Here is a 23,009-nt window from a genome sequence, read left to right as displayed (position 1 = left end):
GACTTTCAGAAAATTCAAAAATATGATCTCGACTTGTGGCTTGAATGATCTTAAATCAAGAGGAGATAAATTTTCTTGGGTTGGTGAACGTTATACACACACAGTTCGTAGCTGTCTGGATCGGTGCCTAATTAACAGTATTGGTTCTGCAAATTTCCCAAATGCAATACTCGAATTCATGGACTTCTCAGGATCTGATCACCGACCTCTTCTTCTCCACCTTAACATTCGAAAGGAGAACTGACGACGAGTTTTCTTCTTTGATAAACGTTATGTGAGCTTCCAACATTCACTGAAACAGTCCGTGAGGGTTGGCAAGGTGATTCCAATGATTCATCAATAACAATTATGTCCAGAATTTCAAACTGTCGAAGGAGTATGGCTAATCTAAAACACAGAACACAGTTAAATGCGAGACAAGATTATGAGATCAAGCATAGCCTGATCAATTTGGTCCAGAACCGTGTGTTTAATGGATTAGCATCAGAGAGCCCTCTGGACCATATTGAAGCTTTTGAGAGATTGGCTAGTACAACAAGGTCTAATGGAGTTCCATATGATTATCTCATGTTGACTTTGTTCCAATTCTCTTTAGGAGATAAGGCTTTGAGATGGCTAAATCTCTTGGACCGAGGATCACTTACCACTTGGGAGCAGTGTAGAGCAGGGTTTTTAAACCACTTCTACACTAAGTCACGATCAGCTATGTTAAGGAGCAAGATCACTACCTTCTCACAAGGTGGTACAGAGTCTTTTTGTGAAGCGTGGGAGAGATTCAAGGAGTGTATTAGGGACTGTCCTCATCATGCCTTTTCACAAGAGAATCTTATGAACATCTTCTATGGAGGTATTGACCAGAAAGTACCAGATGGCACTCGATACTGCCAGCAGAGGAGATTTTTCTACAAACACTGCCGCTGAAGCAAATCTTTTGATCGAAAACCTTGCAGCGAGTAATAGCAATCATAGTCAAGAGTATGACCGTTCTGTCCGTGTTGTTAGCTCCGTGAATACAGATGTTATTAAGAGTCTCAATGCCAAGGTAGACCTTCTTTTGAAGAGAGATCAGCAAGCTGTCAACATGTGCGACAGGCAGACGGGTGCGTATCATCAAGTTGGAGTAAATTCAGGTTTTGAGGGGACAGAGGAGCTGAACTATGTAGGAGGACAAGGGAATTATCAGAATCATGGGTTTAATCAGAATTATAGAAATCATCCTAATCTCTCCTACAGAAGCACCAACGTTGAGAATCCTCAAGATCAGCTGTATCCTCCACATAATCAACAAGGTAACTTCTCGCAAGGATTTCAGAACAAAGGTGCTGGATTTAATAGCTCAAATACCCAAGGATACCACGCTCCATCTGCAGCTCCACAAGATAACAAACTTGAATTGATGATGCAAGCACTGTTGGAGGGCCATAAGAAAAGTTCTGCTGAGATTAATGTCAAGATTGATAGCATGTTCAATGATTTGAATGGAAAATTTGAGAGGTTGAGTTCACGTGTTGATTCCATTGATAAGAGAGTCTCTGCTATTTCTTCTAGCTCTAAGAACAAAGAGTCATGCAATGCTATAACACTCCATGGTGGGATTGAAGATGGGCTGAGTTGTGTTGTGATCAACTCATGTTTGGCTTCCGCAGAGACGGGATCGGTCAATCCTGTGACTAGAACAGCCGATCCCATATATTCTGATAATTCGAGTTTGATCTCCAGAGAAGTTGGATCGGCCGATCCCCCTTATAGATCGACCGATCCCGTCGATGATGCAGAACCAGTTTCAAAAAGTCTCAGATCGAGCGCTCCACGTCCAGACCAGTCGGTCCCTGTTGCAGGTATGGGAAAACCCAGCTCAATTGTTCCTGATGCAGATACCAAGGAATCAATTCTTGCGGAACCAAAGCCCTATAGACCACAAATTCCTTTTCCAAGAAGACATGAGAAGAAACCTCTTGATGAAAAGAAGTATGGTCGGTACAAAGAAGCTATAAGTGAGTTCCTCGCTGACATTCCCTTTACAAAGGCAGTAAAGCATATATCTTTGTTTAAGAAGGTTTACAATGATGTTGTGGTTGAAGAAAAGGATTTGGTGGATGTTAAGACGTTTTTGGCTAGAGAGAAGAGCATTCATGCTCCATCTTTGAAAAGACTACCCAAGTTAGAAGATCCAGGAAGATTTGTTGTTCCATGCTCCATCCTAGGAGTGAACTTTGAGGATTCCCTTTGTGACACTGGATCCAGTGTGAACGTGATGTCTAAGGCTGTTGCAGAGAGGTTGGGGATTGATGATATGAAGGCTTCTAAGGTCTCTCTTAAGTTTGCAAATGCTGTCACCACGACTCCACAAGGCTTCATTAGTAATTTAGATGTTCAAGTTGGGAGTTGTTTGGTTGTTACAGATTTTCATGTTGTGGAAATGAGCGGGGGTTCTGTTATGCCTTTGATTCTTGGGCGACCTTTCCTAGCAACAGTAGGAGCAGTTGTTGACTTGCCTAATAAGAGGATCACTTTCTCTAACATTGATGATAAAGTCTTCTACAACGCAATCACTGCAAATGAAGCTGTACGACATGGCTCTTGTCTAGTCGTAGAACATGAGAAGAAGGTGGATGTCATGACAATGGGAGAGAATGGTGATAAGAATGAGGTCAACGAAGTCCTGGATGGAGACACTCATTCTTCTGAGAAAAGGTCTAAGAGGGTTAAGAAGAGAGATAAGCCAAAGATAGAGAGAGTAATACCAGATCTTCACATAACCTTGGTACCCCAGAAATATGTTAAAGACACTATTGAGTACAAGGTGAAGTGCAAAGGAATATCTCGGCCTTTCTCTAAAGTTAAAGCCATCCTTACTCCGGAGTTTAAAGAAAAAGGCCAAGAAGCAATGGATGGTATGCTAAAAAAAACTTTGGAGCTTAAGTTGACGAATTGGAGAGCTTGTTCTGATATGAGTTCTCATCCTCCTATCACTTGACACCTGAAACCACGGTCAAGCTATAGACCTTAAACAAGCGCTTATGGGAGGCAACCCATGGGTTTGTGCTGGCTTACCCTTTTCTTTTTATTTGTCTTAGGATTTTGGTTTTGTTTTTAGAATTTATTACGGTGAAATCACGTCCGGTGTTAAGTGTTTTCAGGAACAGGTTCCAAACGCAGAAGATGCAAAACTTTTTATTCCAGGAGCTTCGGATCGATCGATCCTTCTTACAAATCGACCGATCCCGGTGGTTTTCTGCGGGTGTCTCTAAGTTCAATAATGTTGCAGATCGGTCGATCCCACCCTGAGACCGGTCAGTCCCCACCCTTGCCAACACCACTCCACCACCAGATGCGAGATCACCGGTTTTTGTTTCTTTTCCTTTCTTTTTCTTTTTCATTTTTCTTATTTTCTTTGTCGGATTCATTCTTTTCTTGGCTTTGCTTTCACACCGGGACGGTGTGAAGTAAGTCCGGGGGAGGCTGTCTCCAAGTTACTAATGTCGTTTTCTGTGGTTGTTTCCTTTGATTTTTCTTTTATTTGAGTCAGTTTGTCGAGTCTAAAAAAACAAAAAAAAAAATGGGAAACTATGATCATTTCCAAGAATCTTTTGCTTTGAACTAACACTCTTATGATTGCTTTTGTACCTCTGATTTGGAATGAAGCTTGGAATGAACATGAGCAGTCTCAACACGCCCCAAAAGACACTCGCCAAGGAGAACACTAAGTTGAACCAGAAGTTGTCTCTAGCTTTAACAGGACTTAACCGGATTTAATTTCTTACCTTGGGGCTTGGTATACATCGGACAAGACTCCTCCCTTCAAGCCTTACAAGACGTGCATCTCCTCACAAAGTATGCTTCCCCTTTCTCTTCCCTTCAGTACTCAGTAAAAAAAAAGAGAAAAGAAGAAAGAAGAAGAGGATATAGGTAATAAAAGAAGTGAACCGAGGGTTGTGCGTAAACCCGTGCATCCTTCGGAACTCATGGAAACCTGTCCGCAAGAAAAGAGCAAAGGATTGATAAAAAAAATAAAATGATACCCTAGAAAATTAGGGAGAAATCAATCCTTTGGAAGTGAGAAAAGAGAGAGGAAAGGGAGCATAAGAGGAGGTCTTGGGTGATAAGAGGTTGAAGGAGTCAACAGTTCAATGATCGATACTCCCATGGTAAGACCACACCTTTTTACTAATCTGATGTAGAGAGACAACGATGGGGAGACTGAAGGTTTTCTAAGGCCGTAGAGTTCAGAGTAGGGAGTGTTGATCCTGACCATGGGCAGAGTACAAAAAGTAGTTCTCAGTTTGATGTGATGAAGAGTGCAAAGAAGAGGATCCCTAAGAAAATGTGAGTTTCCACTTTCAAACCTTTTCTCTATTCTTGAGTTTTTGTCTGTTCTTGCTTGAGGACAAGCAAAGATTCAAGTCCGGGGGAATTGATGTGTCTGTATTTTATAGGGTTTTAACTATAGTTTTTAGGATTGTTTTGAGTCTTTTCTTAGGTCCAAGTGTGCTTTTAGAGTCCTTTTTGTCTTTTGTGAGTCTTTACAGGTCCTAGGTGACTTTGGAAGGAATCTGAGCGTTTTGGGGGTGAAAACATGCATCTGGAGCTAATTGGTTGAAGACTGATTCGGGCTAGTAAGCAGATGGAGTGAAAGCAGAAAAACGTTCCGGATCGACTGATCCTCGCGAGATCGACCATTCCCGTCCCCGACGCAACTTTTCCTTATTTGTTTTAAACCGACCTTTAGGGTTTTATTTTGATATTTAAGTTAGAGGCACGGCCTCCAGAGACATAAGCTTTATTTTCTGAGACTATTTTTTATTAAGAGCAAAGGGAGAAGATCTCTAATCCTTCTTGACACTTTGGAGAAGATTTCTAAACCCTATTTTCTATTCTTTTGCAATTCAATTATGTTTTCTTCATTATTGATTTGCTGTTTCTGCTTTTCCATGTCTGAGTAGTTTCACTGTTGGGTTTAGGGTTTCAGAAGGGTTTCTATGATTAATTGATGCTAGATTTGTTAGATTAGGGATTGATCTTATTGTTCTTCGTCTATTGTTGTTCTTAATGCTTAAGCTAGATTGATCACCTAGATTAAGATCTTAGGTTTAATTCATCGGGGCACCAAAAGTGTTGTTGAGTTGCTTGAAAAGAACATAGGTGAGCAAGGTGATCCTTAGCCAACGACAGTTGAAGTTGAGGCACCTTGTGAACATAATCAAACTTGAACTTATTGCTTGCTAGGATTGTTTAGATTCAAACGACGGTTTAGAGTTTTATCAATTCCTTGCCTAGATAGCTAATGCTGCGACAATAGGTTGGTTTTACATTCGAGATTTGAGTTGAAGAACGGTGTTTAATGCTATCCCAATTTATCATCTAATTTCGTGGTCATGTCCCCTAACTGATTCCCTGCGCCCAATATTTCCTTTTTGATTTTTAAAGCAACTTATTTACTTTCTGTTTTTGATTAGTTACATTATTCACAAACTTCCTCTTTTATCTTAGCTATATTTAATCTACATAATTTCATAGTGCAATTGTTTGGTCTCTGTGGATTCGATCCTGAAGTGTTACAACGATACCACTAGATCGTGGTGGAGTACACATTAGGTTTTAATTGACCTGTTGATCACTACTCTAAAACGCCTATGTAAATTATCTAAGTGTGATATTCTATTTTTAATTGAAATTCTAAATATGTGTGATGTGGTTTGTAAACTAAAGGATGATTTAAGATTCTCTAACATTATAACTCAGCCCCCTCAAGGAAGGAGTGGTGGCTTAGCTCTTTTATGGAACAACAATGTGTCCTTATCCTTAATTTCAAAGGATGAGAGACTCATTGATGTATCAGTAACCTATAATAATATTAATTTCTATTTGTCTTGTGTTTATGGTCATCCAAGTCAAGGTGAAAGACACCATCTATGGGATCACCTAAAAATTTTTGCTATCCATCGATTAGATTCTTGGATTCTTATTGGAGATTTCAATGAAATTATCTCTAATCAGGAGAAAATTGGTGGTCCTATACGAGATGAGTGGACTTTCAGAAAATTCAAAAATATGATCTCGACTTGTGGCTTGAATGATCTTAAATCAAGAGGAGATAAATTTTCTTGGGTTGGTGAACGTTATACACACACAGTTCGTAGCTGTCTGGATCGGTGCCTAATTAACAGTATTGGTTCTGCAAATTTCCCAAATGCAATACTCGAATTCATGGACTTCTCAGGATCTGATCACCGACCTCTTCTTCTCCACCTTAACATTCGAAAGGAGAACTGACGACGAGTTTTCTTCTTTGATAAACGTTTATGTGAGCTTCCAACATTCACTGAAACAGTCCGTGAGGGTTGGCAAGGTGATTCCAATGATTCATCAATAACAATTATGTCCAGAATTTCAAACTGTCGAAGGAGTATGGCTAATCTAAAACACAGAACACAGTTAAATGCAGACACCCGTATCAGATCACTACATTCACAGTTGAACTCTGCTATGGAGAGTACTATGCAATCTGATAGACGACAAGTACCATATCTTCAAGCATCTCTTGCAAAAGCTTATATGGATGAGGAGGAGCACTGGAAACAGAAAAGCAGAAATAAGTCCATTGAGGAGGGAGATCAGAATACAAGTTACTTTCATGCTTGTGCAAAGACCAGAGCTTCAAAGAACAGAATAAACTCAATATACACTGATCAAAATACTCTGATTCATGGGGACAGAAAAATTGGTGAATATGCACAAGACTTCTTCACCAAAATGTTTTCTACAAACGGGAATTCAGTATCACCATCTGATTTTGCTGATTTCGAAACGAAGGTCACTGAAGATGTCAATTCCTCTTTAAGTAGAGAGTTCTCTGATCAAGAAATTTATGAAGCAGTGTGTTTAATTGGTGACGACCGTGCTCCGGGACCGGATGGTTTAACTGCGAGATTCTACAAGCGTTGCTGGCCAATAGTTGGGAAAGATGTGATCCGGGAAGTCCAAAACTTTTTCAAGGATTCAACCATGACAGAAGGTATCAATCATACAAACATATGCATGATACCGAAAATAGATAACCCTATGACTCTCTCGGACTATAGACCTATTGCACTCTGTAACGTCTTATACAAGATTATTTCAAAATGTCTTGTCAAACGACTCAAACCTCACCTTGATAGTATAGTCTCCGAATCTCAAGCTGCTTTTATCCCGGGCAGAATTATCCAAGATAATGTTATGATTGCTCATGAAGTAATGCATGCTTTGAAAACTAGAAAGCGAGTATCACAAACATACATGGCTGTCAAAACGGATGTTAGCAAAGCATATGACAGAGTCGAATGGAATTTTCTGGAAACTACACTTAAACTTTTTGGTTTTTGCGATCGTTGGATCAGTTGGATAATGGCTGCGGTTTCTTCAACAACTTACTCTGTTTTGATAAATGGCTCTCCTCATGGTTTTATACGACCACAAAGGGGGATTCGCCAAGGAGATCCCTTGTCTCCATATCTCTTCATTTTGTGCTCAGACATGTTGAGTCATCTTATTACATCATATGCAAAAGATGGTGATATCAAAGGAGTCAAGATTGGAAATGGAGTCCCTCGCATCACTCATTTGCAATTTGCAGATGATTCCCTCTTTTTCTGCCAAGCGAATAAGAAAACTGTCAAGCATTATGAGATGTTTTTGATGTATATGAACATTACTCTGGTCAAAAAATAAATACGGCCAAATCCATGATTACTTTCGGGACGAGAGTCTTTGGTACAACACAAAATAGACTCAAAGCAATTTTAAACATTCCACACCATGGAGGTGGTGGGAAATACCTTGGCCTACCTGAACAGTTTGGAAGAAAGAAGATTGAAATGTTTGAGAACATTATTGAACGAGTACAAAAGCGAACTTCTCATTGGACCACAAAGAAACTCTCACCTGCAGGAAAACAGGTGATGCTAAAATCTGTGGCAGTCTCCATGCCTGTTTATGCTATGTCTTGTTTCAAACTACCAAAGGGAGTCACCTCTGATCTTGAATCTCTGCTAATGAACTTCTGGTGGGAGAGGAGCTCACAACATCGAAAGATCCCATGGATATCTTGGAAGAAACTGCAGGTCTCCAAGAAAGAAGGCGGTTTAGGCTTTCGAGATTTAGAAAAATTTAATAATGCTCTGCTTGCGAAACAAGCATGGAGACTTATCCAATTTCCAGATTCTCTGTTTGCTCGTGTCATGAAGGCTAGATACTATCCTGATGTCTCCCTACTTGATGCAACGTCAAAACGAACCCAATCTTATGGTTGGTCATCTTTACTCATCGGGGTTGACTTGATTAAAAAAGGATCTCGCTTCATCATGGGAGACGGACACTCAATACGAATTGGAGTTGATAATTTTATTAACTCTAATCCACCACGACCAATATCTACCGTTGTAACTCAAGCAAACATTTATCTCAAAGATCTAATCACTCATGTGGATTCTTCTCGTACCTGGGATTGTCAGCTAATTGATTCTTTGATTTTTCGTGAAGACCAAGACTTCATCAAAAATACCTATTTGGCAAGGAATGCTAGGCCTGACCTCCTAATTTGGAACTATACTACCACAGGAGACTATACGGTAAGATCAGGATACCGTTTACTTACACATGATCCAAATGATCCTCCTCCTACTATTCCACACGGGTCTGTTGATCTCAAAAATAAAGTGTGGCGCTCAAATATCATGCCAAAAATTAAACATTTTATCTGGCGGACCATTTCACGAGCTTTGCCCACAACAACTAGACTGAGATCGAGAGGTATGGATATTGATTCAAAATGTTCAAGATGTCGACAAGAAGATGAAACCATAAACCATGCTCTGTTTACATGTCCTTTTGCTCTGTCAACTTGGCGACTATCCAATACTTCAGCCCTCACTCTTGACAATTTATCGGATAATACAGAGGACAACATTTCTTCCTTACTGGATTATGCATCACGTCAAGATATTCCTATCCAAGATGCTTTAAATCCTCTTTGGATTTTATGGAGAATCTGGAAAGCAAGAAATAATACTGTTTTCAATAACTATAGAGAAAGTGCAAGTCAAACGGTTTTACAGGCACAGGCTGAAACAAAAGAATGGATTTCCATTAAACTTCTACGGAAGCAACCAAGAGAACAATGTCCACAACAAACCCAATGGAAGGCACCACCTCAACCTTTGGTTAAATGCAATTTTGACGCAGCCTTTAACAAGAATACTTCTCAAGCAAGAGGTGGTTGGATAATTCGTAACCATCATGGCATATCACTCACCTGGGGATCTACGAGTCTGGGATACGCTGCAACTCCTCTTGAAGCAGAAACGAAAGCCTTATTATTTGGACTTCAACAATCATGGACCAATGGTTTTACCAATATTATTTTTGAAGGGGACTGTATGAACCTAATCAACACTATCAATGGGGTTCAACGGAATCTGTCTCTACGGAATTTCTTACACGATATACGATATTGGTCATCAAAGTTTGACTCTGTTGCTTTTCTATTTGTAAGGAGAGAATGTAATAGGGCTGCTCATAACTTAGCAAAACTTGGCTCTTTGAACATTCTCCCTCTGTTTCTCATGATGTACCGATTTGGCAATGCCAATCTTCCTGTATTGACTCTTATTAAAGGAAATAAAATTTACTTTGTGGAAAAAAAAAAATGTTTCTCTCCAGTGCTTACACATCAGCATTTTTGTGGAATATGAAACTGACACATCAGCTTATTTGTTTACCAATGAAAACATTTCATTAATACAGCTCATATCTCTCAGCCAATAATTATTATTTTTTGTTCCAAATCAGTTTTTCCAGATTTTTAGAAACTAACACATCATTTAAATTGTGTAACCAATTAAATTATATAAAATAATAAACATCATCAATAATTTTCAATAACAAATGTTTAAAGTTATAGCCTAAATTTAAACTAGATTAATAAATCATTTACAACTTTCAAAAATATAATAATATCAAACAAGTATAATAATTATTGTATGTGTATCAATATTTTTCAAAAATAAAAGTTTAAAATTATAGCTTAAAATTCAAATAAATTAATAAATCCTTACAACTTTTAAAAATATACTAATGTTAACCAAGTATAATAATAAAAGCAATCAATTCATATTAGTAAAATATAAATATAATACAAAGAAAATAATAATATAATACAAATAGAATATAAATTAAGAATAACCACGAATAACACAAACCCAAACTAAAGTAAAACTAAGTATGTGTATATTGACTTACATGGAATTAGTATCAAACAAAACATAACAAAATAATTAGATTCTTAAAAAAGAACAAAAAGAAGGAAATAAATAACTTCTCTAAGAACCAAAAAAACTATATAAAAATTATGTGATTAAATTTGTATAAACTACAAAAATAATATACCATAAAATCAAGCTACATTAATATATCTCCTACAACAAGTAAATAAAATAAAGTTTGAGATTAGTGTTGATAGTGATTTTATATATAAGAACACCAACTAATGATAAATTGAACAATATATAAGTTCCAAAATTGAAGGTTTTATATTATAGTTTAAAATCAGTGACTTAAAAATTACTTTGACAATTAACCTAATCGCTCTGCTAATAATATGAGAAATTGTTAGTAATACATATACCATTCTTCAAAAATAGCATTTTTTGGTCAATTTCATTTTTGTCCTTTTTTGCATAATTACAATGTGTTAAATTGATTTGTATAATTTTTTTTTAGGTTTGGATTCACTGTTTTACCTTAGGATATAGTTTTAAAGGGTAGGATTTAATATTTGGAGTTTAGAGTTTAGAATTTAGTCATTTTGTATATTGAAAGAATGTATTATTAAAAATGGACAACAAGAGTTATTTTTGCAAAAAGGTAATGAAAAAATGGTATTTTTGTAAATATCTCTAATAATATTAAATAATACACAAAACGAGACTAAAGTAAAAATATGTCTATGTACTTTTACAAATAATAACTTTTATAATAATAAAAATACCAGATAACAATTATGTTGTTAAATTGTATAAAATACAAAAACAAACACCACAAATTCAAACTACACTAATATATCTCTCATCAAAGGTAAAGAAAAGAAAAGAAAAACATACATTAGGGTTAGTTAGGCTATTTATATAATTAAGTCTACTCGATTTAAAAGTAAACATTTATAAATCATATTAAATTTGAGATTTATTTATTTTTATTTTATTAGTGCATTTTTATATTTTTACTATTGGATAAACCATAGTTTTACAATTCATCCAATTCCAAAAAATATATATTTTTAATAATTTGATATATCTAAAAGTATTTAAAAAAGTATCCCGCGGCGTAGCCCGGATTTAACCTAGTTTTATTTTAAAAATTAATCGTATTTGATATAATATTGACAAAATTTAATGTTCGATCTATAGATGTGCTTCTGAATTAGTATTATTATATTAATAAAATATATACATATTTAATAAGAATATTTGACACTGATTGAGTATCTATCTATCTGATCAAACTAGTACATATCCTTGTATTCATAGCAGAATACCACACACCTTTTATGTATATTTCATACTAAAGATCTTAAAAACAGATTTCTGGTCATTATATTATAATTTCTAGAATCAGTGTAGAAGACGACATTGTCTTGCCCATTCGAAGAGCGAATTATGAGATGACCCACCATGAGTCCAAGCTCGTTCGGAGCTAACCCTCACCTTCTCAGCTTTAGACCTAATCTTACGTCCATCCTCTTCCGCTATAATCTTATTCACTAGAAACGCCACTTCTTCACGCCCGATCACTTTCTTCGACGGTAACTCTGACGTACGAATAGCCACACCGATCTCCTCTGTTAGCAACGTGGCATTCATCCATTGCTCGGCATAAAGAGGCCATGCAACGATCGGAATTCCTTTAGTCAAACTCTCCAACACTGAGCTCCAACCGCAATGAGACAAGAACCCACCTATTGATCCATGGCTCAAGATCTCAACTTGCGGTGCCCATTCTGTGACCACAAGACCCATACTGATAGATAAGGGAATATGTAATATTCACTTACCAATTATGTAAAGAGAATACTTGGAGAACACTCTCCTCTGTTTGTATATATGTCATACGAATAATGAATAGAAAGGCAACTCACTGATTACTCAGTAACAAATACTTGGGAGGAATTACAAAGAAACACTCACTGCGTTTAGAGAGGATGGGAAGTTGAGCCGGGTCATGAAAGTACCGGTTTATCCTATTGGGCCTATTGTTAGGACTAATGGACATGTAGAAAAACCCAATAGTATATTCGAGTGGCTAGACAAGCAACGGGAAAGGTCAGTGGTGTATGTATGTTTAGGAAGTGGGGGTAAATTGTCCTTTAAGCAAACTATGGAACTTGCTTGGGGTTTAGAGTTAAGTGGTCAAAGGTTCCTATGGGTTCTACGTAGTCCCACTTCTTACCTCGGGGCATGCTCTAGCGGTGATGATCAGGTGAGTTCTAGTCTATCGGAAGGTTTCTTGGACCGCATGCGTGGTATGTGATAGATAAGGGAATATGTAATATTCACTTACCAACTATGTAAAGAGAATACTTGGAGAACACTCTCCTCTGTTTGTATATATGTCATACGAATAATGAATAGAAAGGCAACTCACTGATTACTCAGTAACATGGTATCAGAGCCTTTATTCTAAAAACCCTAAAAAAAAAAAAAAAAAAAAAAAACAGAGCCGTCTCCCTTCTATCTCTTTCTTTCCCGATCTCTTAACCTCCTCTGCCTCTTGTTCTCTCTCGTTCATCTCTACTCTCCTCTTCTCTCTGTTTACTTTCTTCTTCTTTCACTCGATGGCTCAACCACTCGACAAAGTCTTCACCGTGACTCACATCAAGTCGCACATCCCTCTAGTTATTGATATGCAAAAAATGAACTATGATGCTTGGCGTGAACTGTTCGAGACCCATTGCTACAGTTTTGGCGTCTATGGCCATCTCGATGGCACATCTACTCCGGCCAACGCAAACGATACCATATGGAAGGAACGTGACGGTATCGTTAAGATGTGGATCTACGGCACGATCTCCTCGTCCCTTCTCGACACCATCCTAAAAACTAGAAGCAGCGCCCGCGACATCTGGCTGTCCATCGAAAACCTCTTCCGTGACAACAAAGAGGCCCGTGCAATCCAACTCGACAACGAACTCAGATCTCTCACCATTGGCGACCTCTCTGTTCACGACTACTGCCAAAAGCTCAAGACCCTTTCAGATCTCCTCGCCAACGTCGACTCTCCCGTTACTGACCGTGTGGTTGTCATGCACATGTTAAATGGCCTATCGGAGAAGTTCGACAACATCGTTAACATCATCAAACACCACCAACCATTCCCCTCCTTCTCTATTGCTCGATCCATGCTTGTGGAGGAGGAACGTCGTCTCTCCAAACAAGTTCGCACCGGTGCGACCACCTCGGCCACTTCCTCATCAGCAAACGTTCTCTACGCCTCCTCCCATGTTCACAACTCTGGCTCTCGAGACAACAATCACCGTGACGGTCACAACTCTGGTTCTCGCGACTACTCTGGCTACCGTGACAACACCAACACCAGAGGCCGCGGACGTGGACGTCGCGGCTCCGGAAGGGGACGTGGACGACATTCATGGCCACAATCGTACTGGCCATTGAACCCGCGCAACTGGCAAACACATCAACCTTGGTTCACCGCGCCGACCCCATATCCGCATTGGCCGCAACAGCACTGGATGCCACAATCTCCGATGGCACACATCTCCACCACACATCCCGCGGCAGGAGTTCTCGGTCACTCACCTCAGTCGCCTGCTCTTCCGGCTCAACCAACGCAACTCCCCGCTGACCTAGCGGCTGCATTTGGCACTATGACAATGCAGGACCCAAACGATGCCAGTTGGTACATGGATACCGGCGCTACTTCGCACCTCACATCACAACCAGGTACCCTACGTTCTATTTCTAGTTTGAGCTCTGCCCCATCGGTTATTGTCGGTAATGGATCTTCTGTTCCTACCAAAGCAATTGGTTACTCTTCTCTACCCTCTAAAAGTCGTCCTCTTCACCTCAATAATATACTTGTGTGTCCTTCTATTATCAAAAATCTTATCTCTGTTCGTCAGTTCACTATCGATAATTTTGTGACTGTCGAGTTTGACCCCTTTGGTTTTTGTGTTAAGGACTATCCTTCCCGGCTCCCACTTCTCCGCTGTGATAGCAGTGGTCCACTCTACTCGGTTCACTCACCACCATCGGCCAACTCTCGTTCATCACCACCACAAGCCATGCTCACAACGGTGCCTAATACTCTCTTATGGCATTGCCGTCTAGGACATTTGGGAAATACTACTCTTCAATCTCTTATTTCTTCTCGTTTAATAAATTGTTATAAATTTGATATGCCTCTTTGTCATGCATGTCAATTGGGGAAACACACTAGATTACCGTTTAATTCAGTTATTTCTTCTGTTTCTGAACCCTTTGAAATTATTCATTCAGATGTTTGGACCTCTCCAGTGTCCAGCATCAGTGGGAATAAATATTATGTTATTTATCTTGATCAATTTACACATTTTCTTTGGGTTTTTCCTATCCGCAACAAATCCGACGTCTATTCCACTTTCTTAACGTTCATGGCTTATGTCTCTAACCATTTTGGCCGCAGCATAAAATTTTTCCAATGCGATAATGGTGGTGAGTACCAAAACCGACAATTCCTCAATTACTTCTCTTCTCATGGCATTACCCCTCGGTTCTCCTGCCCCCACACTTCTCAGCAAAACGGCAAAGCCGAACGAACACTCCAAACATTAAACAACTCTATTCGCTCCTTACTCTTCCAAGTAAACATGCCTAACACATACTGGGTGGAAGCACTTATGATGGCAGCTCATCTCTTCAATATTCTTCCTTCGTCTGCAATAAACAATGAAATTCCGTTCACCAAACTCTTCCACAAGCCGGCCACTTACGATCACCTTCGGGTGTTTGGGTGTCTCTGCTATCCAAATCTCCTCCCTACCACCTCCGACAAACTCGACGCCCGCTCCACCGCATGTGTCTTCCTTGGCTACCCTTCCCATCATAAAGGCTATCGTTGTCTTGACCTCACTACTCGCAAGGTAATTATCTCTCGCCATGTCATTTTTGATGAATCAAACTTCCCTTTCTCCACCTTTTCTCAGCCTCAAGTCTCTCCACCACAAGCTGCACCACCTCTTCCGCAACCTATCTCCCCTCTTATCCGCCAACAAGCTTCCCTAAACCAGCCAACTACCACTCCTCAACCACCTCCGGCTCCGCCAGTTGCGCAACAGCCTACACAGGCCGTTAGTCACTCTATGAGGACGCGTAGCAAAAGCGGGATTACAAAACAAAAACAACTCCTTTCCCTTCATACAGAAACTATCTCACCTCTTCCCACTTCTCACTTAAAAGCTTTAGAAGATCCTAACTGGACGGCGGCCATGCATGAGGAACATGGAGCTCAAATTAAAAAGCGAACGTGGGACTTAGTACCACGACCCCCCAATACTAACATTGTGCGCTCTATGTGGTTATTTCGACATAAGTTTGGTGCAGATGGGAAGCTCTCTCGCTACAAGGCCCGCTTGGTCGTCAATGGAAAATCCCAAGAACTCGGCATCGACTGTGACGAGACATTCAGCCCGGTCGTCAAACCAGCCACGATTCGTCTAGTCCTCGAGCTCTCTCTCTCTCGGAACTGGCCCATCCATCAACTCGATGTCAAAAATGCCTTCCTCAACGGCACCCTAGAAGAGACGGTTTACATGCACCAACCGCCGGGGTTCCACGATCCAGAGAAACCCGATCATGTGTGTTTGCTCAAACGCTCCATCTACGGCCTCAAACAATCCCCGCGCGCATGGAATCAACGCTTCGCTCAGTATGCCCGTAAAGTTGGTTTCGTGCAAAGCAAGGGAGACCCATCCTTGTTTGTCTACCATCAAAACCATGGCACCGCCTATCTCCTCCTCTATGTCGACGACATTGGTCTCACTGCATCCTCCACAACGCTGCTCAACGAGATCATCACCTCCCTTCACAATGAGTTCGAGATGACAGATTCCGGTGAGCTTCACTACTTCCTCGGCATCGCCATCAAGCGCAACACCTCCGGCTTCTTCCTCTCACAACAAAATTATGCTGCTGACATCTTACACCGTGCCAAAATGTCAAACTGCAACTCTTGTACCACGCCGGCCGATTCTCGCACTCGCCTTGCCGCCGCAGATAGCCCATCGGTCTCCGACCCAACCCTCTATAGGAGTCTCGCCGGCGCCCTACAGTACTTAACTTTTACACGACCGGTCATCTCTTTCGCCGTCCAGCAAATATGCCTCTACATGCATGACCCCCGGGAATCTCATCTCAAAGCTCTCAAACGTATCTTGCGCTATCTCAAGGGCACTCTTGCTCACGGCCTCCAACTCTACCCGTCACAACCTACCGGTCTCATTGCTTACACGGACGCTGACTGGGCTGGCTGCCCCTCTACTCGACGCTCAACTTCAGGCTATTGCATTTTCCACGGTGACAACTTAATCTCCTGGTCATCCAAACGTCAACACACAGTCTCCCGTTCAAGCGCGGAGGCCGAGTATCGCGGCGTAGCTAATGTCGTCGCCGAAACAACATGGCTTCGCAACCTCCTCCTCGAATTACACTGTCCTCTCACCAAAGCCACTCTCGTCTACTGCGACAACATCAGCGCCGTCTACCTCTCCACAAACCCCGTTCAACACCAACGCACCAAACATGTCGAGATAGACATTCACTTTGTGCGTGAACGGGTCGCTCTCAGCACCGTACGTGTTCTCCACGTTCCCTCATCTCACCAATACGCATACATCTTCACAAAGGGTCTCCCAACCCCATTGTTCACCGAGTTTCGATCCAGTCTGAGCATCCTTCCCAACGACGCTAAGACTATGGGGGAGTGATAGATAAGGGAATATGTAATATTCACTTACCAACTATGTAAAGAGAATACTTAGAGAACACTCTCCTCTGTTTGTATATATGTCATACGAATAATGAATAGAAAGGCAACTCACTGATTACTCAGTAACAGTATTTACCAAAACACCATCGCTCATAGGTATCTCCAACCCACTCTGTACACACTCAAGATACTGTTGGCCCGACCGATCTAACATCGTGTCCAAAAGCTCCTTTGGTCCGATCGGTTTACAACTTGGTATTTTCATAGGCTCCTTAATTTCAACATACTCACCTTGAACTACCTTATCCAACACCGGCAAGTAGACCATTAATGCCAAGAACCACGCATGCGATGGGATGTACACGTATTTTTTCATCACACCTACATCGACAATGGACAACAGCCCCGTACCAAACAAATCAACAATCATGACCGTCGGTTTTTGCTTCATTGATTTCACGGCATCCCAAACTTCTGACTTCATGACTCGCATCTTCGCCAGTATCTTAGTGACCACTGTCGCATCTGGCTCGACAAGGTGGTCTACCTTGACCGAGGGTAATTCCATAATGTCACAAGTCCCTCTAGCCGCAGCTGCATGTATCGTCTCAGTTTCTGTCACGGAAGAGGTGCCGGAGGTGATTGCAAGAACGGTGACGTGGACGTTGAGGACGGAGGAGAGACGGTTGCCGAGTTCGAGGACAGGGATAAGATGGCCCAAGCCAGGGCTAGCGACTAGAAGTGCGTGAGGCTGCTTCATGATCTATTAATTTAGAGGTTATGTTTGATGATTATAAATAAAAAGAATGTTACTGTTAAAGGTTTTTAAAAAAAATATATTTACAGGAGAAATTCGACCACTTACCCGTTCTTGTTGATGGAGATGTTTTATTGCTTGGCTATGGCACAGCTTGATTTAGGATAAGAGCAGAGATTATATATACACATAAAAAGATGAATAAGAGTTAATAGATTCATTCTAGACGAAGATTACTGTATATAATAAAACAAAATTGTATTTCTTGTGCAACAAAAGACAAACAAAAGAATCCTGGACGTGTAAGACTAAACGTTATGTTCGCGAAACCTAACAAAAACTACCACGCGGATCATACCTACCTACTTTTGTAACGCCTAACATTTGTAGAAAATGAACAAAAGAAGAATATATGAGTCATGAGATAGTGATGATGATATGTGCTTTTATACTTGTTTATTAAAGAGATGATGATGATGATGATGATGATGATGATGATGATATCGGGCTATGATAAATGTGGCCCATTAATGTATTCATCTTAATTATATGCATCTATCCTCTGTTAAGTAAATTAACTGAACCTATAAAGCCCGCGAACATAAATTATTCATGTCCTTTAGAATTACACGTCTAAATAAATAGTTGGATGGGAATAATTGTGCAGTTTGTATTACCAATCACAACTTTTTCTAATTTCTATTTTTGAATGCTCATAGTTTTAGACTTTTATTAGTCGTTTCATCATTTGGTTGTGAAAACAGAAACAACAAGAAATTCCATTTCTCACATTTTGCAGTCTTTTGTAAGTTAATTCCATGTTACAATTAAATCAAGTTTTCTTCAGTTAATTTAATTAAATAAGTTTTTTAAATTGTTATCTATATGGATTCAAACATTTTAATTATATGATGTTTGCTTCCTATTGACTTATTATGTGGCGTGATTAGCTATTTGAACTAGAACTCTAATGAATAGCCTAAACAAATAAGCCAAAAACATTACAAAAGTCCTCAATTCTATAACCATATAGACTCTAGAGATACAAGTAGGTACAAGAAAAATTAGAAATTAATTGTTACAAGAAAAAAGTTTTAATTGTTAACGAAAAATATATAAACTCCTATTTTATATGGTTAGAAGTCAAACTCGAGTAATTGGTCCTAACACTGCTGCATTTAGTAATTAATGGCGAGTCGAGCTAATTAGGTTTGAGTATTTTATTTTACAACTCATATAGATCTTACTGGTTGTTTCTTGAAGGAAAAAGGTTGTGTGCAATATAATATGTAAACCAATCTGCAATTTTATGAGCTAAATAATTATTTTGAGTTGCTTAAAATATTATTAATCTATTGACACAATGCTTCTCTGTTGTGCCATGTATACCTTGGACCACCACGAAGTGATACAAGATCGCCTTAAAAGCTGCATGAACAAAAATAGAAAGAATATCTTGATAATAGTAAAACATTTAACAATTTAGATTGATTCACTGGCTAACAGATCTAGCTAGGCCATAACTTAAGAGCTATCTAGAAATCCACCTTCTTTTAGCTGGTCCTTGTTAGAATCATTACCTACAACATGATACTTGTAAACGCATGTATGGAAACACGTGGCCTCAACCCATTTATGGAAATGTATAATATAGATTAACGTGTTAATGACAAGAGTGTTTAGTTGCTAACCATGTGGTTAAAGAACCTAATCGTGATATGGAATGCAGACAGGTTAGGAGCTCGAAAGAGGCAAAGATAAGGGAGAGAGAGTATATAATAATGTTTGTAAATGTGTATATATGGAAAGCATATGACTTTCTTGTCACGTGTTTTACTTGTCTTACTAATCTCAACCCCTCAATTTATCGAGCTAGTTATTATTCAAGTGATCGATTTTTCCATTTAAAATTTATCTGACATTTGTTAAAATATATGTTAAAGATAGCTTTAAATCGAAGTAATAAATCATAAAAAAAATTAAAAACAATATTTCTTTAATTTATATCAACAACATAAATATTTATAATTATATATATATGGATGTAAAAAAATTTAAAAATTAAATATGTAGTTAGAAATTATAAAAATATAACATAGGTAATTTTAGGCGGTCGTCTAGGCGTCGATTGAGCACCTAGCGTTTAGTACTGTCTAGGCGGCCATCTAAACCGCTTTTTAGAATACTATAAAAATATTTAAATTTAAGTTTAGAAATTATGTTTTAACTTACAAAAACTCTAAATAAAAAATTAATCACTCACCGCCAGTTCGCTGAACTGGTGGCGATGGTGCAGGCTCCGGATGACTGGCCAGCATTTTCGTATTTATTGGAAGATTTCCACTCCTTCAGATCGTCTTACTCCTCCTTCATCCTGACCTAGATCCTGCGAACGTCAAACGTCCGAACAGATTGTCTTGCTCGCTCCTCTTGACCTTTACCTTCTGAAGTCTCATTTGTAAACTCTTTTGCTCCAGTTTGGGCAACCAACCTTGGAGTTACTCTTTAATTTATTTTAATGTTAGGTTGAAAAAAAAAAATTAATCACTCACAAGAGTCCACCATAACATGAGTCCTAACCAATTATTTGTTTTGTGTGAATTTTTCAGATTCAAAAATATAGTTTAAAGAATCAACTAAAATAATCACAATATAAAGATTAAAATCTTCTTAGTTTTAATTTCTCAGTGGGTCATTTAGAATTTAACTAAGATTTTTCGCACATATAATATTGAACTGAAACGTATAAATTGAAGTGTACTCAACAATTGATATTTTTTTTTGTCAGATCATTCAAACTGACTGAAATATATGCCAAAACTGATGGTGAAATGGTACTATATATGGTATTATATTTCTATTGAAAGGCTACGATCTTATTATATAAAGATAAACATATAACTCTAATTTTAGACTGTGTATCAACAAAAAACATACACCTATAATTTTGTTGTAAGCACATAGGTTCTTCATCGCTTAACGTGTAAGAAAATGTCTCGAAATAGAAAAGGCGAAATCAAATGTACCTAAAGAACAACATAAAGCGTGCAAAAAGTAATAAGCTCCTTAATTACTTTTCGGGTTGGCCCGACCGATCTAACATCGTGTCCAAAAGCTCCTTTGGTCCGATCGGTTTACAACTTGGTATTTTCATAGGCTCCTTAATTTCAACATACTCACCTTGAACTACCTTATCCAACACCGGCAAGTAGACCATTAATGCCAAGAACCACGCATGCGATGGGATGTACACGTATTTTTTCATCACACCTACATCGACAATGGACAACAGCCCCGTACCAAACAAATCAACAATCATGACCGTCGGTTTTTGCTTCATTGATTTCACGGCATCCCAAACTTCTGACTTCATGACTCGCATCTTCGCCAGTATCTTAGTGACCACTGTCGCATCTGGCTCGACAAGGTGGTCTACCTTGACCGAGGGTAATTCCATAATGTCACAAGTCCCTCTAGCCGCAGCTGCATGTATCGTCTCAGTTTCTGTCACGGAAGAGGTGCCGGAGGTGATTGCAAGAACGGTGACGTGGACGTTGAGGACGGAGGAGAGACGGTTGCCGAGTTCGAGGACAGGGATAAGATGGCCCAAGCCAGGGCTAGCGACTAGAAGTGCGTGAGGCTGCTTCATGATCTATTAATTTAGAGGTTATGTTTGATGATTATAAATAAAAAGAATGTTACTGTTAAAGGTTTTTAAAAAAAATATATTTACAGGAGAAATTCGACCACTTACCCGTTCTTGTTGATGGAGATGTTTTATTGCTTGGCTATGGCACAGCTTGATTTAGGATAAGAGCAGAGATTATATATACACATAAAAAGATGAATAAGAGTTAATAGATTCATTCTAGACGAAGATTACTGTATATAATAAAACAAAATTGTATTTCTTGTGCAACAAAAGACAAACAAAAGAATCCTGGACGTGTAAGACTAAACGTTATGTTCGCGAAACCTAACAAAAACTACCACGCGGATCATACCTACCTACTTTTGTAACGCCTAACATTTGTAGAAAATGAACAAAAGAAGAATATATGAGTCATGAGATAGTGATGATGATATGTGCTTTTATACTTGTTTATTAAAGAGATGATGATGATGATGATGATGATGATGATGATGATGATGATGATGATATCGGGCTATGATAAATGTGGCCCATTAATGTATTCATCTTAATTATATGCATCTATCCTCTGTTAAGTAAATTAACTGAACCTATAAAGCCCGCGAACATAAATTATTCATGTCCTTTAGAATTACACGTCTAAATAAATAGTTGGATGGGAATAATTGTGCAGTTTGTATTACCAATCACAACTTTTTCTAATTTCTATTTTTGAATGCTCATAGTTTTAGACTTTTATTAGTCGTTTCATCATTTGGTTGTGAAAACAGAAACAACAAGAAATTCCATTTCTCACATTTTGCAGTCTTTTGTAAGTTAATTCCATGTTACAATTAAATCAAGTTTTCTTCAGTTAATTTAATTAAATAAGTTTTTTAAATTGTTATCTATATGGATTCAAACATTTTAATTATATGATGTTTGCTTCCTATTGACTTATTATGTGGCGTGATTAGCTATTTGAACTAGAACTCTAATGAATAGCCTAAACAAATAAGCCAAAAACATTACAAAAGTCCTCAATTCTATAACCATATAGACTCTAGAGATACAAGTAGGTACAAGAAAAATTAGAAATTAATTGTTACAAGAAAAAAGTTTTAATTGTTAACGAAAAATATATAAACTCCTATTTTATATGGTTAGAAGTCAAACTCGAGTAATTGGTCCTAACACTGCTGCATTTAGTAATTAATGGCGAGTCGAGCTAATTAGGTTTGAGTATTTTATTTTACAACTCATATAGATCTTACTGGTTGTTTCTTGAAGGAAAAAGGTTGTGTGCAATATAATATGTAAACCAATCTGCAATTTTATGAGCTAAATAATTATTTTGAGTTGCTTAAAATATTATTAATCTGTTGACACAATGCTTCTCTGTTGTGCCATGTATACCTTGGACCACCACGAAGTGATACAAGATCGCCTTAAAAGCTGCATGAACAAAAATAGAAAGAATATCTTGATAATAGTAAAACATTTAACAATTTAGATTGATTCACTGGCTAACAGATCTAGCTAGGCCATAACTTAAGAGCTATCTAGAAATCCACCTTCTTTTAGCTGGTCCTTGTTAGAATCATT

General features: G+C 38.7%; 1 protein-coding gene, 1 non-coding gene and 4 pseudogenes across 4 annotated transcripts; 2 read left to right on the top strand and 4 right to left on the bottom strand.

Annotated features, from left to right (window-relative positions):
- Positions 1-378: 378 nt before the first annotated feature.
- Positions 379-2,977, top strand: LOC104704179 (uncharacterized). Its single transcript, XM_087487404.1, has 2 exons — positions 379-847; positions 951-2,977. The coding sequence occupies exons 1-2, from the start codon at positions 379-381 to the stop codon at positions 2,975-2,977; spliced, it is 2,496 nt and encodes an 831-aa protein (XP_087343530.1).
- Positions 706-812, bottom strand: LOC147927323 (small nucleolar RNA R71). Its single transcript, XR_015583192.1, has one exon. It is a non-coding gene; the product is annotated as a small nucleolar RNA R71 (small nucleolar RNA).
- An 8,671-nt stretch (positions 2,978-11,648) lies between the features above and the next one.
- Positions 11,649-12,053, bottom strand: LOC147927322 (UDP-glycosyltransferase 72D1 pseudogene; annotated as a pseudogene).
- Positions 12,054-12,255: 202 nt separating this feature from the next.
- On the top strand, positions 12,256-12,564 carry LOC147927321 (UDP-glycosyltransferase 72D1 pseudogene; annotated as a pseudogene).
- Positions 12,565-14,424: 1,860 nt separating this feature from the next.
- On the bottom strand, positions 14,425-18,164 carry LOC147927320 (UDP-glycosyltransferase 72D1 pseudogene; annotated as a pseudogene). The gene is made up of 2 exons (XR_015582782.1): positions 17,882-18,164; positions 14,425-17,779 (listed from the first exon to the last, which is right to left on the bottom strand). The product of XR_015582782.1 is annotated as a UDP-glycosyltransferase 72D1 pseudogene (transcript).
- Positions 18,165-20,627: 2,463 nt separating this feature from the next.
- LOC104747702 (UDP-glycosyltransferase 72D1 pseudogene) lies at positions 20,628-21,840 on the bottom strand (annotated as a pseudogene). The gene is made up of 2 exons (XR_015581595.1): positions 21,528-21,840; positions 20,628-21,425 (listed from the first exon to the last, which is right to left on the bottom strand). The product of XR_015581595.1 is annotated as a UDP-glycosyltransferase 72D1 pseudogene (transcript).
- Between the last annotated feature and the right edge of the window lie 1,169 nt (positions 21,841-23,009).

The sequence above is a fragment of the Camelina sativa genome, chromosome 15 (genome assembly GCF_030686135.1).
Source record: "Camelina sativa cultivar CO46 ecotype springtype chromosome 15, ASM3068613v1".
NCBI classification, from domain to species: Eukaryota; Viridiplantae; Streptophyta; class Magnoliopsida; order Brassicales; family Brassicaceae; genus Camelina; species Camelina sativa.
This window is presented reverse-complemented; position numbering and strand designations above follow the sequence as displayed.

Excerpts from the sequence above, each read along its gene's own strand:
- LOC104704179 (XM_087487404.1), top strand. The coding sequence starts at position 379 with ATGGCTAATCTAAAACACAGAACACAGTTAAATGCGAGACAAGATTAT. Across the intron at positions 848-950 it reads TATGAACATCTTCTATGGAG|CGAGTAATAGCAATCATAGT; the intron begins GTATTGACCAGA and ends AAAACCTTGCAG.